General features: G+C 45.8%; 1 protein-coding gene across 1 annotated transcript in view; it reads left to right on the top strand.

Annotated features, from left to right (window-relative positions):
• CDK5RAP2 (CDK5 regulatory subunit associated protein 2) overlaps positions 1–14,916 on the top strand; it is a 62,865-nt gene that overhangs the window by 7,563 nt on the left and 40,386 nt on the right. The window contains exons 8-12 of the mRNA XM_083374873.1: positions 1,410–1,537; positions 1,747–1,865; positions 2,737–2,865; positions 11,636–11,722; positions 13,354–13,538. Coding sequence (XP_083230999.1) covers positions 1,410–1,537; positions 1,747–1,865; positions 2,737–2,865; positions 11,636–11,722; positions 13,354–13,538 — 648 coding nt within the window. The remainder of the gene's footprint in view (positions 1–1,409; positions 1,538–1,746; positions 1,866–2,736; positions 2,866–11,635; positions 11,723–13,353; positions 13,539–14,916) is intronic.

Genomic DNA, 14,916 nt, shown 5'->3' on the forward strand with positions numbered 1-14,916 from the left:
CGGTTACAGCACCTGACCACCATTAGCAAACTCACGTGAACAATTGCCGCAGCGGAAAATTCCTGCTTCTGTAGGGGGTCGGACTAGACCAGGGCTTTTCAACCAGCGGTACGGGTACCACCTGTGGTACATGGGCACCTGGCAGGTGGTACGCGACCATCCTAGAAAAGTGGTAGCAGGGGAGGGGAATGAGCTGAACCGGTGGCAGCACCGCACAAGCCTGGGCGAGAGACGGCTGGAGCTGCAGGGCTGTCGGGGCTCAGCGGAAGCGGCAGGATCAGCACCAGGATCCAGCTGGAGCTTGGCAATAATCCTCGCGCTTCTGCTGAGCCCAGAAGAAGCGCCCATCAGTTGGAATGTTGCAGCAGCTCCAGGGTCTTGTGATTTACATTCAGATGCTTGGCAACTGATTCCTATTTATGACGGTCACAGTGTGTCCCAGGGTCATGTGACCAAAACCTGCTGCAACCACCCAGCAGACGGGGGGAATAAAACCCAAACACCCCCCCACCCCAAACCCGCTGCCAATCCTGAACAGAAATGCTCACAACAATGAAAACCTCGGACAGGAGGAAGAGCACCGCCAGGCAGGCAGGCAGGTGTCTTGCTCGGCTGTGGCTTGGGGGGCACTTTTTTCAGTGCCATTGTCACCTCGAACGGTCATTAAGCGAACTGTTGTAAGTCGAGGACTACCTGTACTTCATCACTTTTTTCCCTTTTTTTTGGTTCATCAAGTTTTTGACCCCTTGCTAGGCGACTGGCGATCCTCGGATGTCGCCATCTCCTAAAAGTGGCACAATGGGTGAAAAGGTTGAAAAGCTCTGGACTAGATGACCTCCAAAGTCCCTTCCCACTCTGCTATTCTTTGAACTGCAGCCGTAAATCGAAGAGCTGAGCCTTGTAAACTTAAGGCCTCCTGGGTCTAACCTACCTCGCCCGACCATTGTGGAGATGAATTAAAGGAGAGAGATTTAGAACTCGGCAAATGTCAATGCTTGATCTACTGGAATAAATAGATCTCTCCGAAGGCTTCAGAAATTCTAGGCAAATCTGCGTCGTCGTGGTTTTCCTTGCCGAGGGGGAAAAAAAAAATAACTTTGAAGCTCAGGATATCATCAAAGTTTGAAAGACACCGCCATGGGGACAAATGACGCACTTGTTTTGTTTTTTTTGTAACTTTTATTTTAATCTCCTCTAAAGATCTGTTTATCCTGCCCTTTCAAGAGGCTTTGAAAGCCGACTTCGTCCTTTCTCCTGTTTGAAAGGAGAACTTTCATGTGTGAACAAAAAAGTATGCCAGAGGTCCAGAGCACAGTTTTTGCAAATGTTTCATGAGCCTGGAGCTTTTGTCTCCTTCGGTCTTCGGTTAAAAATCCTCCTTTCTTCTTTTCCTTTTTTTTTTAAATTAGCATCAATAATCTGCAGGAGGAGCTAAACGCCATCTTGGCCCTGCGGAAGCAACTTGAAGAAGGCATCCTGGAGACTTGGAATTTGCGGAGAACGTTAGAAGAGCAAATCCAGGATAACAGGAAGGAAGGCGAGTAGAATAGACTCTTGCTCTCCAAAGAAGATAGAGAGGTTTGTAGAGAAAGGGATATACAGGACTACCAGTCTTCATGGCTCTAATCTAATCTAATCTAATCTAATCATCTGTCCTAGGTAACATACTTCCTCACGTTCATGGCTCAACTTAGGTAGCATTATTCTGAAATAAATGCAGTTTTTCCACCCTGTTTTTTTTACTAGAAGACACCCATTTATCTTGGAGCAATCAGACGTCGTACATGAGCATCTGCTTACGGGACCAGGATCACCGTTGGGATTGTCAAGTTGACCAGCTCTCCGTGGAGGAGCTAAAAAAAAAGGTATTTGGCTCCCGTCTTCTCTAGCTGTGTTCTTCGAGAAAGCTCATTAACATCACTGCATCTTACCTGTCTCTGAGACTGCACGGTGAGTGCCGGTCTAATGACAGTTCGCCATGCCCAACTTGCTATGGCCAACTCGCGTTGGCCAACTTGACATGGCCCACTTGACGCAGGACAATTCTCCGCGGGACGAGAGTTACACTAATCTTCAAGAAACGGCAGAGTAGAGTCATTAAAGAAAAGGATGCGGAATGAAACGCGAATGACAAAAATTGAAATATTTTTTTAAAAATTTTATTTTGAATAATTCAATTGAACTCTTAAATTGCCCTGCGGCGAGTTGTCCCACAGCAAGTTGACCGTGACGAGTTGGCCGTGTTGAGTTGGCCGTGTTGAGTTGGCTGTGTTGAGTTCCGGTGGGGGTTGCTTGATGCCCACCTGCGTAAGTTTGCAAGGAAATTGCAAGGAATCCGAACGTAGGAGATACTTGGAGTAGCAAATCTAGAATAACCTTCAGGATCCAACCTCCAGTTCTACAAGAATTGACAGGGATCCCAAGGAGTGTCAGATTCTAGATTAAAAGAGCCAAAATATGGAGACCACCTCATCTTTGCTTTGGATAAGATTAATTGTCCCCATTTGGGACATGAACAGAGTAGCTTTCCTAATTGATAAACCCCTGGTTAACCAGCTATTTGTAGGCAGGCTGATCATGGTCCTTCCCAAGGTGAATTCCTTGGGTTGTGGGAAACATGACTCAGGCAGGGCTTTTTGACCAAGAGCCATCTGTTCAAATGGGAACACAGGAACTTTTCTGGAAGGCTGGAAGAATTCCCACCGTCTTTGAGAGCTTCCCTTCACCTTTTCTCAGTTTGTCGAGCTCCTCGGCGTGGTGAAGGAAATGCATTGGGTCATCCAGGAACTGAAAAAGAAGCCGTTTGACTTCTCCACGTCGGATCCGTCGGGAAACGAGAAGCAGAAGTCCTTAGACACAAGCGAGGTGAGACTCGGGTTTCTTAAACCTCCCTATTCCTCCCGAAACGTAACACGGTCCCCTGACATTGTTGGAAGATTGTACGGACAGCTTGGACCGCAGACGGAACAGATCCAGACTGCGTGATCTGAGACTTCTCCAAAAGTCGACCGGGAGACGGTGGACAGCGTAAGAGAAACAGAATAGAATAGAGCTGGAAAGGGACCTTGGAGGTCTTCTAGTCCAGCCCCCTGCTCAAGAAGGAGAACCTACACCAGGGGTCTTCAAACTCGGCCCTTTTATGACTCATGGACTTCAACTCCCAGAATTCCTCAGCCAGCATGCCTGGCTGAGAAATTCTGGGAGTTGAAGTCCATGAGTCATAAAAGGGCCGAGTTTGAAGATCTCTGACCTACACCATCTCAGACAAGTGACTATCCAGTCTCTTCTTAAAAATATCCAGTGATGGAGCGCCCAGGATTTCTGGTGGCAAGCTGTTCCATTGGTTGATTGTCCTGACTGTCAGGAAGTTTCTCCTTAATTCCACGTTGCTTCTCTCTTTGGTCAGTTTCCAACCATTGTTTCTTGTCTTTATTTCTGGTGCTTTGGAGAATAATGTGACCCCCTCTTCTTTGGGGCAGCCCCTCAGATACTGGAACGCTGCTATCATGTCTCCCCTATTTCTTCTTTTCTCTAGACTAGCCAAACCCAAGTCCCAAATAGGCAGCAGTCTTCTAAAATTCAACTTCGGAAGATTCCGCCTGTTGGTTGTCTTTTGGGGGGAAAAAGGGAACAGTGGACAATCAAGAAGCAAAAAAATCTTCCTCTTAGGGGAAATGGATGGAGATCAACTGTAAAGTTAAGCATCCGTGTTCCAACCGTGTGGAAGGCCTGGTCGTGAGAATTCAGGGCCCCTGTCCAAGTTAATGCTGTTGCCCTTTTGATAGCTTTTAGAGGGTGCCAATAAAGGCTGGGATAAGGCTTAATCCCAATACCCTTATTAATCCAATAAGGGTTAATCCAATAACCCAGGATAAGGGTTAATCCTTGGATTTGCAAGGTGATTGCTGAAGGCTTCAGAAGATAGTCCAGCAGCTACTACCAGTTAAGAATAACAGAGTTGGAAGGGACCTTGGAGGTCTTCTAGTCCAACCCCCTGCTCAAACAGGAGACCTTAGACTAGAAATTGGAAGGGACCTTATAGGTCATCTAGTCCAACCCCCTGCTCAAACGGGAGACCGTAGAATAGGATAACAGAGTTGGAAGGGACTTTGGAGGTCATCTGGTCCAACCCCCTGGTCAAGCAGGAGACCTTAGACTAGAAATTGGAAGGGACCTTATAGGTCATCTAGTCCAACCCCCTGCTTAAACGGGAGACCGTAGAATAGGATAACAGAGTTGGAAGGGACTTTGGAGGTCATCTGGTCCAACCCCCTGGTCAAGCAGGAGACCTTAGACTAGAAATTGGAAGGGACCTTGTAGGTCATCTAGTCCAGCCCCCCGACCCATTCCACTGGTTAGTTGTTCTAACTGTGAGGAAGTTTCTCCTTAGTTCTAGGTTGCTTCTCTCCTGGATTATTTTCCATCCGTTGCTTCTTGTCCCGCCTTCAGGTGCTTTGGAGAAGAGCTTGACTCCCTCTTCTTTTGGGGCAGCCCCTGAGATATTGGAACGCTGCTCTCATGTCCCCCCTCACTCTTCTCTTCGTTAAACTAGACATACCCAATTCCGTTTCTTATATGTTTTAGCCTCCAGGCCCTTAATCATCTTTGTTGCTCTTCTCCGTACTCTTTCTAGAGTCTCAACATCTTTTTTTTACATTGTGGTGACCAAAACTGGGTGCAGCATTCCAAGTGTGGCCTTACCAAGGCCTTGTAAAGTGGTATTAACGCTTCACGCGATCTTGAGTCTATCCCTCTGTTAATGCAGCCTAGCACTGTGTTGGCTTTTTTGGCAGCTGCAGCACACGGCTGGCTCCTATTTATCTGGAGACTGGGAGGATTTAGAACCTTTTAAATGAGAGATACGTGGCCTCGCTTTTGCGTTCTTCCTTGAAGAAATCCAACAGGTTGAGCTGTTCCCTTATCCCCCCCTGACATTTCCATTTCCACCGCACACACCCCACTCCCGATCTTGCAATGAATCGCTGGGCACGATTGCCCCGTTTTAATCCCTCGGAAGTGCACAGCTTGCTATTTTTATTTTTATTTTTATTTTTTAAAGAAAAAGAGCACTGCTTGGATCATTTTCTCCGGATCAAAAACCAAGCAGCAGAATGACATTTTCTACCTTGAGTGCTTCAATCAGACTTTTTGACTCAAAGAGCTGGAAAATGGAATGCTTGCAGAACCTGATTTTTTTTCCTTTTTTCCTTTTTGGACTGTCTCCAGCCGATATGGGGCGTAAAAGCAGCTGAGCCGTGTGCACAGGTTTGATGAAGTTGGTGCTGGCTCGGGGTGCAAACTTGCAAACAGTTGTTTTTATTTATTTATTTATTTTTATTACATTTATATCCCGCCCTTCTCCGAAGACTCAGGGCGGCTTACAAGCTTAGCAGTAGCCTTCATTCTATGTATATGCCTGCTTATTAGGGCTTTCACACCCCCCCCCCAAGCGGCATTATTACAAAGTCAGCTTAATTGCCCCCAACAATCTGGGTCCTCATTTTACCTACCTCGGAAGGATGGAAGGCTGAGTCAACCTTGAGCCTGGTGGGACTCGAACCTGCACTAATTGCAGGCAGCTGGTCTTACTTAAGGAGGCATTAGCCTTCTGCTCCACCAAGGCTTGTTGGGGAAACAGAGGGAGGTGATGGGTGCCCTCGCCCATAATTTTTCCCTTTTCCCGAGCAGATGTTTTAAAGTGGCAGAAAGTTACCTGGGATGCAGGCAGGGCTGCAGGAAATCCTCTGTGGGTGTGGGTGTGGGTGTGTGTGTCTTCTAACTATCTTCTGTCCTCCCCCAGAGAGGGGGACAACCTATTTTCCAAAGTCCCCAATGGCTAGACAAGGAAGAACGGATGGAAACTAATCAAGGAGAGAAGCAACGTAAAACTTAAGGGGAAATTTCTGGAGAGTGAAAACAATTAACCAGTGGAACGGCTTTTGCCTTCAGCACTTGTGGGTGTTCATCACTGGAGGTTTTTAAGAAGAGATTGAACAACCATTTGTCTGAAATGGTCAAGGGTCTCCTGCTTGAGCAGGGGGCTGGACTAGAAGACCTCTGAGATCCCTTCCCACTCTTGTTATTCTATTCTATTCTATTCTATTCTATTCTATTCTATTCTATTCTATTCTATTCTATTCTATTCTATTCTATTCTATTCTATTCTATTCTATTCCTTAATTCTCTTCTCTTCTCTTCTCTTCTCTTCTCTTCTCTTCTCTTCTCTTCTCTTCTCTTCTCTTCTCTTCTCTTCTCTTCTCTATAAAGATTCTATTCTATTCTATTCTACTCTACTCTACTCTACTCTACTCTATTCCTATTCCTATTCCTATTCTACTCTACTCTGCTCTGCTCTACTCTACTCTACTCTACTCTACTCTACTCTACTCTACTCTACTCTACTCTACTCTATTCCTATTCTATTCTATTCTATTCTATTCTATTCTATTCTATTCTATTCTATTCTATTCTATTCCTTAATTCTCTTCTCTTCACTATAAAGATTCTATTCTATTCTACTCTACTCTACTCTACTCTACTCTACTCTACTCTACTCTACTCTATTCCTATTCCTATTCCTATTCCTATTCCTATTTATTCTATTCTACTCTACTCTACTCTATTCCTATTCTATTCTATTCTATTCTATTCTATTCTATTCTATTCTATTCTATTCTATTCTATTCTATTCTATTCTATTCTATTCTATTCTATTCTATTCCTTAATTCTCTTCTTTTCTCTTCTCTTCACTATAAAGATTCTATTCTATTCTATTCTATTCTACTCTACTCTACTCTACTCTATTCCTATTCCTATTCCTATTCCTATTCCTATTCCTATTCCTACTCTACTCTACTCTACTCTACTCCTATTCTATTCTATTCTATTCTATTCTATTCTATTCTATTCTATTCTATTCTATTCTATTCTATTCTATTCTATTCTATTCTATTCTATTCCTTAATTCTATTCTATTCTCTTCACTATAAAGATTCTATTCTATTCTACTCTACTCTACTCTATTCCTATTCCTATTCCTATTCCTATTCCTATTCCTATTCCTATTCCTATTCTATTCTATACTCTACTCTACTCTACTCTACTCTACTCTACTCTACTCTACTCTACTCTACTCTACTCTACTCTATTCCTATTCTATTCTATTCTATTCTATTCCTTAATTCTCTTCTCTTCTCTTCACTATAAAGATTCTATTCTATTCTATTCTATTCTATTCTATTCTATTCTATTCTATTCTATTCTATTCTATTCTATTCTATTCTATTCTATTCTTCTACTCTACTCTACTCTACTCTACTCTACTCTATTCCTATTCCTATTCCTATTCCTATTCCTATTCCTATTCTACTCTACTCTACTCCTATTCTATTCTATTCTATTCTATTCTATTCTATTCTATTCTATTCTATTCTATTCTATTCTATTCTATTCTATTCTATTCTATTCTATTCTATTCTATTCTATTCTATTCTATTCTATTCTGGCAGTCCCCAAATTACAACAGTTCACTTAGTTCAAAGTTACAATGGCACCGGAAAAAAGGCCGCGCTAAATGAACTGTACTTACCTGTACTCTTATTAATTCTTCAGCGTATCAAAATCGGTGTATTGTCTTGCATCTTCCTTGGTCTTTAGCTTTACCACCTTGGATTAAATTAAAATCCGAACACCGGCTTACGATAGGACTCTGATAACGGGGTTCGTTCTTACGTCGGGTTGGCCCTCGCCCAGAATGCCTTTGCATCCTTCATTTGGGAGGCTTTTTTTCGCTCAACGTTGGCCAAGCTAAGCTGTTTTCTCAGCTGTTTTGAAATCTGCCGATCCCACACGCTTGCCCCACCTTTCTAGAAGGAATCCAGGGGAGCAATCCTCTTCACCCCCCCTTGCTCTGAGTCCTTCTAACGTCCAACTCCTTGGGGACCTGCAACACCTGGAACGGTTACGGTCTCCGAGAAGTGAAAAGCTTTGCTTTTCTCTCGTCTTCCAAACATCTGCTTTCAAACCGGGAGCTCTTTCTGCTGAATCCAGCACCTGGGGCCCTCCGGATGATTGCAAAAGGTGACACCTCAGCAACTTTGTCGAGGAAAAGCAGACTCTCAAGGTTTTGAGCTGCCAGGGGGTAATTGGAACAAGACCGGATCGATCCTCGGAAGCCCTTCCCGTCACCTTGAGCTGGGTGTTGTTGTTTTTGGGGGGTGGGGTGGGGGAAATTTGGCAGTTGGACCACCACCAGGCAGAAGCTGAGACTCGGCTTCACGTGGAAATGTGTATTTTTTTTCCTCCCTAATTTTTTTTCCCCACGCTCTCTGTTCAGGTTGGGGACCCCTTGTTTTATATTATTGATTTTTTTTAAAAAAAGAGGGTGGAGGTAGAAAGAACAGATTGAGGTTGTCAGAGGCAGCTCCTGTGATCTCAGCTCTGGGTGGCTTCCGCTTCGGTTGCTGATCAAGAGGGAGAAAATGTCAGCTCTTGTCTCCAAAATTCCCTCGGCCGTGCCGGGGATTCAGCCAGCTTTAGATCAATGACATTTCTACACCCAGCCCATGGTCTTAATGGGTAGCCTCCGCCAAAGACGCTTGGCTGATTTCACGCCCGCCTTGGCCGGGCTGCAGAAAGGACATTAGAAGGAAAAGATTTGATCTTCCTCCCGGCTGACTCGGGCTTCCACCCAAGGTGGATGAAAGTGGGAAGTGGCCTCTGATGCTTTCTCAGTTTGATGGGGTCCAAAGCGGCATTTCAGAAAAAAAGGACAGGGCCTGCGTGCTGGGGGGGGGGCTCGGGTCCTTTCCAGAAAAGGAGCAGAGCGCGGGCAAACAATGTAACAGGATAATAAAATAGAATAGAATGTAGACTAGAGAGTAGACTAGACTAGACTAGAATAGAATAGAATATAGACTAGACTAGAATAATGAAATAATTAAATTAGAATAGAATAAGAATTAGAATGAATAGAATAGAATAGAATAATTAGAATGAATGGAATAGAATAGAATTAGAATAGAAAATAGAATAGAATAGATTAGAATTAGAATGAATAGAATAGAATTAGAATGAATAAAATTAGAATAGAATAATGAAATAATTAAATTAGAATAGAATAGAATAAAAATTAGAATGAATAGAATAGAATAAGAATTTGAATAGAATAGAATAGAGTAGAATTAGAATGAATAGAATTAGAATAGAATAGAAAATAGAATAGAATAGAATTAGAATAGAATAGAAAATAGAATAGAATAGAATAATGAAATAATTAAATTAGAATAGAATAAGAATTAGAATGAATAGAATAGAATAATTAGAATGAATAGAATAGAGTAGAATTAGAATGAATAGAATTAGAATAGAATAGAAAATAGAATAGAATAGAATAGAATAGAATTAGAATGAATAGAATAGAATTAGAATGAATAAAATTAGAATAGAATAGAATAGAACAGAACAGAACAGAGTTGGAAGGAACCTTGGAGGTCATCTAGTCTAACTCCTTGCCCAAGCAGGAGACCCTATGACATTCTGGACGAATGGTTGTCCTAATCTCTTCTTAAAAACCTCCAGTGTTGGAGCACCCGCAATGTCTGGGCTCCAGCTGTCCCATTGTTTTCAATGTCAGGAAATTTCTCCTTAGTTCCAGGTTGCTTCTCTCCTTGATGAGTTTCCACCCGTTGCTTCTTGTCCTGCCTTCAGGGGCTTTGGAGAACAACTTGACTCCCTCTTCTTTGGGGCAGCCCCTGAGACATTAGAAGACTGCTATCATGTCCCCCCTCGTCCTTCCTTTCATTAAACCAGACATACCCAATCCCAGCAACCGTTCCTTATATGTTTTAGCCTCCAGTCCCCCGATCATCTTTGTTGCTCTTCTCTGCACTGCAGGTGAGGGACCGATCTCGTTGCATTAAATGCATCCCAGAAACGCAGAATATTAGCCCGTTGGGGGAAAACCTTCTCGTTTTCTCAGCCGATAAGGAATTTTGCATTTTGGGAAAGAGACCTGCTCCAATAGTGGATTCCGGAGACAGGGTTCAAGCCTCTGGAAGGAGAACCCAAAACTTGTCCTTCCCTGAAAAAAAAAAAGGGTTGTTTCATGAATCTCGCAGAGATCCAGAAAGGCCTTAGGGATTCAAGACGCATCTCCATTTTTCTCTGCCTCGCAGCAGATTTTACCTCTTTCAAAATAAAACTTTTGGGTGAACGGCTCCATTTTATTGGATTTTTCATTTAAGGCAGCGGGCAAATGGCCCTCCAGAGAATCGGTCTCGCTTAAGCAGCGCCTGGCATAAAGTTTCCATTAATCGCTAATTGCTATAATAGACCAAGGAATTCCGGCAGGTCTGGATAAGGTTCGGCTTTTGAAGTCGGGGGCCGAAAACAAAGAGGGGAGAGTTTCTTTTGTGCCCCCTTAAAGATTGGCCAATTGATTAGTGGTGTTAGAGTGGATGAAGGGAAAACCAGCGTTGGTGGCTTGATGTGTTTGTGGGTGGAGGTTACAACGCCAGCTTGGAAGGCTCCATGGGTTTCCTACGGGGTGACGTGACTTAATAACACTTGGAATATTGGCCTCCAGTTTGGGTCAGCATGACGTAAAAAAGATGTTGAGACTCTAGAGCAGGTGTCTTCAAACTTGGCCCTTTTATGACTTGTGGACTTCAACTCCCAGAATTCCTCAGCCAGGCACGCTGGATGGGGAATTCTGGGAGCTGAAGTCCACAAGTCATAAAAGGGCTAAGTTTGAAGACCCCTGCTCTAGAGCGAAGAGAAGAGCAACAAAGATGATCGGGGGACTGGAGGCTAAAACACAGAAGGGACGGTTGCTGGAATTGGGTTTGTCTAGTTTAATGAAGAGAAGGACGAGTGGTGACATGATAGCAGTCTTCCAATATCTCAGGGGCTGCCCCAAAGAAGAAGAAGTCAAGCTATTCTCCAAAGCGCCCGAAGGCAGGACAGGAAGCAATGGATGGAAACTCATCAAGGAGAAAAGCAACCTGGAACTCAGGAGGAATTTCATGACAGTGAGAACAATTAATCAGTGGAACGACTTGCCTTCAGAAGTTGCGGGTGCTCCATCACTGGAGGTTTTCTAAGAAGAGACTGGACAACCACTTGCCTGGAATGGTATAGGATCTCCTGCTTGAGCAGGGGGTTGGACTAGATGACCTCCAAGGTCCTTTCCAATTCTCCATTCCGGTCGTAAGTCGAGGACTGCTTGTTTTGCTGAAACGTGTGTGAATCAAATACTTTATTTTTAGTACCTTTTGGGATGGCGACGATGCTAAATAACCTCCTATCTGTTGCTCTTGTTTGCAGGGATGTCTTTGTCTTTCTTTCTTTCTTTCTTTCTTTCTTTCTTTCTTTCTTTCTTTCTTTCTTCTTTCTTCCTTCCTTCCTTCCTTCCTTCCTTCCTTCCTTCCTTCCTTCCTTCCTTCCTTCCTTCTTCTTCTTTCTTTCTTTCTTTCTTTCTTTCTTTCTTTCTTTCTTTCTTTCTTTCTTTCTTTCTTTCTTTCTTTCTTTTTAAAAAAGCATTACTCGTTTCTACATGCGTCGTATCACCCGGTTTCCTTTGACCGATGCAGCGTGTTTTTTTTTCCTTTCATCCCATTCCACGCTTTTGTGTAGCTTCTCGAAAGAGTGGAGGGAAGTCAGATTCTGCTGGGGGCCTCCGACGAAGAGCCGAGCTGCGACGGAGCGGAGACGCTGAGCGAGGTGAGGGTTTGATGCACCCGGCCGCCTGTTTTAGGCTTCTCCCATGCGGGTGTGCGAGGCTCTGAAATGCCAGAGGATGAATGGCACAGATGGGTCCTTCCAGAATCGGCGAGGCGGTTGGGTTTGAAGCTTGTCCCTCTTTGGTGGCCTGGAGAGAGTGTCCGGCAAGGATTCGTGGGTTTACAGTTCCATGCAGGCCTCGCTGAAGTTGCAGGCTGATGGGAGGAAATAACTCCAGCTCTTTTGTCATTGCTGTACTAGTGTTTGTCCCCTTCCCTCCCCCTCCCTCCCCTCCCCTTCCCTTCTTCACCCATTTACTCCTTTCCCTTCCCTTCCCCTCCCTCCTCTCCCCTTCTTCACCCATTTACTCCCTTCCCTTCCCTTCTTCACCCATTTACTCCTTTCCCTTCCCTTCCCCTCCCTCCCCTCCCCTTCCCTTCTTCACCATTTACTCCCTTCCCTTCCCTTCTTCACCCATTTACTCCTTTCCCTTCCCTTCCCCTCCCTTCCCTCCCCTTCCCTTCTTCACCCATTTACTCCCTTCCCTTCCCCTCCCTTCTTCACCCATTTACTCCTTTCCCTTCCCTTCCCCTCCCTCCCCTCCCCTTCCTTCTTCACCCATTTACTCCTTTCCCTTCCCTTCCCCTCCCTCCCCTCCCCTTCCCTTCTTCACCCATTTACTCCCTTCCCTTCCCCTCCCTCCCCTCCCCTTCCCTTCTTCACCCATTTACTCCTTTCCCTCCCCTTCCCTTCTTCACCCATTTACTCCTTCCCTTCCCTTCGCTTCGCTTCCCTTCCCTTCTTCACCCATTTACTCCTTTCCCTTCCCTTCCCCTCCCTCCCCTCCCCTTCCCTTCTTCACCCATTTACTCCCTTCCCTTCCCCTCCCTCCCCTCCCCTTCCCTTCTTCACCCATTTACTCCCTTCCCTTCCCCTCCCTCCCCTCCCCTTCCCTTCTTCACCCATTTACTCCCTTCCCTTCCCCTCCCTCCCCTCCCCTTCCCTTCTTCACCCATTTACTCCTTTCCCTTCCCTTCCCTTCTTCACCCATTTACTCCTTTCCCTTCCCTTCCCCTCCCTCCTCTCCCCTTCCCTTCTTCACCCATTTACTCCCTTCCCTTCCCCTCCCTCCCCTCCCCTTCCCTTCTTCACCCATTTACTCCCTTCCCTTCCCTTCCCCTCCCTCCCCTCCCCTTCCCTTCTTCACCCATTTACTCCCTTCCCTTCCCCTCCCTCCCCTTCCCTTTTCTTCTTCACCCATTTACTCCTTTCCCTTCCCTTCCTTTCTCCCTTCTGCCTTCTCTTCTGTTCCTCCCCTCCCTTCCCCTATCCCATCCCCTCCTTGACCCAAAGGGGGAATCCACCATGGGCATTTCTGCTTGGGCTGTTGAGCAGAGTCACAAACCCTGGGGCTGGCTCAATCCAGGACGATACCATCCTCAAGCCTGCAAGGCTGGATTTCATTGTCAGCGTCCCAACTCCGGCGTCCAGGAAGTTATTGTGGGGCCTTTCCTCTTGGGCCAGAATCGATGGCTCTCCTCCGCTTCTCCAGTCTCTAGATTGGTGGACGGGGGCCTACCCGCTTCCTTTCCGCCAGATGAAGAGCAATGCATCTTTTCCTTCCCGATCAGATCATTCCTTTAGACTCTTCGGATCAACCCTACAAGACTCTCAGCCCGCCGGAGTTTGAAGCCGAGCCGGCTGCCGGCAAATACTTTGACGGGAGCCCGGCGGCCAAGAATTGTGACAGTCGGGAAGAGACGTCTTCGCCCGTGTGCCTTCCGAACGAAAACAGAGCGGCAGAATTGGGATCTCGGTGAGTGAGTAGCTAGTTGTTGTTAGTTGTGAAGTCCTGTCCGACCCCTCGTGACCTCATGGACCATGTTCCTCCAGGCCTTCCTGTCCTCTACCATCTTCTGGAGTCCATTTAGGCTCACGCCTCCTGCTTCAGTGACTTCATCCAGCCACCTCATTCTCTGTCGTCCCCTTCTTCTATTGCCCTCCATCTTTCCTAGCATTAGGCTCTTCTCCAGTGAGTCCTTCCTTCTCATTAGGTGGCCAAAGTATTTGAGTTTTAGCTTCAGGATCTGGCCTTCTAAAGAGCAGTCAGGGTTGATCTCCTCTAGGACTGACCGGTTTGATCGCCTGGCAGTCCAAGGGACTCACAGGAGTCTTCTCCAGTACCGTAGTTCAAAGGCCTCGATTCTTTGGCGCTCAGCCTTTCTTACGGTCCAACTTTCACAGCCACGCACTGCAACTGGGAAGACCACGGCCTTGACTATACACGCTTTTGTTGGCAGGGTGATGTCTCTGCATTTTTAGTATGCTGGTGAGTAGCTTAGACACGGCAATTTGGACAGCCGTCCTACTGGAGGGACGAAGGAAGCAATTGCGCTGAAAGTCGAAAAGGGAGATAATGGCCCTTCTCTCATTTACCTGGGAGAAACTAGCTAGCTGCTTCCAAACCGTTTCAGCTCCTCGTGCAATGAAATAACCAGGAGAGCAAAGCTAGGTTTGTGGGGCACGTTTCCTTCTTGGCAATTTAGGGGGTGGCGTGTGGGGGGGAAGATGCTTCCTCCAGGGCGGGGTCCATGCAGGTGAGACCACCCATGTCCAATGATTTCCAGGCCTATAAAAGGATGCCTCTGAACGAGGAAGGTTTGCAAACGAATGAGATCTGTTCTCTCTTTGTTTTTTTTTGGCCTGGGGAGACGGGAGGCTGCGAAAGTTTTGCAGTACGGGGAGTCCTCATCTTAACACCCCAATTTCCTCTTTGCTAAGCAAGAGAGTTCTGTTTTGCCCCCGTTCTTACCACCGTCCTCGCCACCGTCCTTCAAGTGGATCACTGACGTTGGTACCGGGATTTGGGTGGTGCGTCATTGTTGTGGTTGTGAATCTGTACCAAGGCTTTTTAGGCATGGAACAGAGCCTTGGTGGAGCAGTGGGCTAATGCCTCCCTAAGTAACACCAGCTGCCTGCAATTAGTGCAGGTTCGAGTCCCACCAGGCTCAAGGTTGACTCAGCCTTCCGTCCTTCCCAGGTAGGTAAAATGAGGAACAAGATTGTTGGGGGCAATTAAGCTGACTTTGTAATAATGCCGCTTGGGGTGTGTGTGAAAGCCCTAATAAGCAGGCATATACATAGAATGAAGGCTATTGCTCAGCTTGTAAGCCGCCCTGAGTCTTCGGAGAAGG

This window comes from Vipera ursinii (assembly GCF_947247035.1).
Source record: "Vipera ursinii genome assembly, chromosome: 16".
Classification (NCBI taxonomy): Eukaryota; Metazoa; Chordata; class Lepidosauria; order Squamata; family Viperidae; genus Vipera; species Vipera ursinii.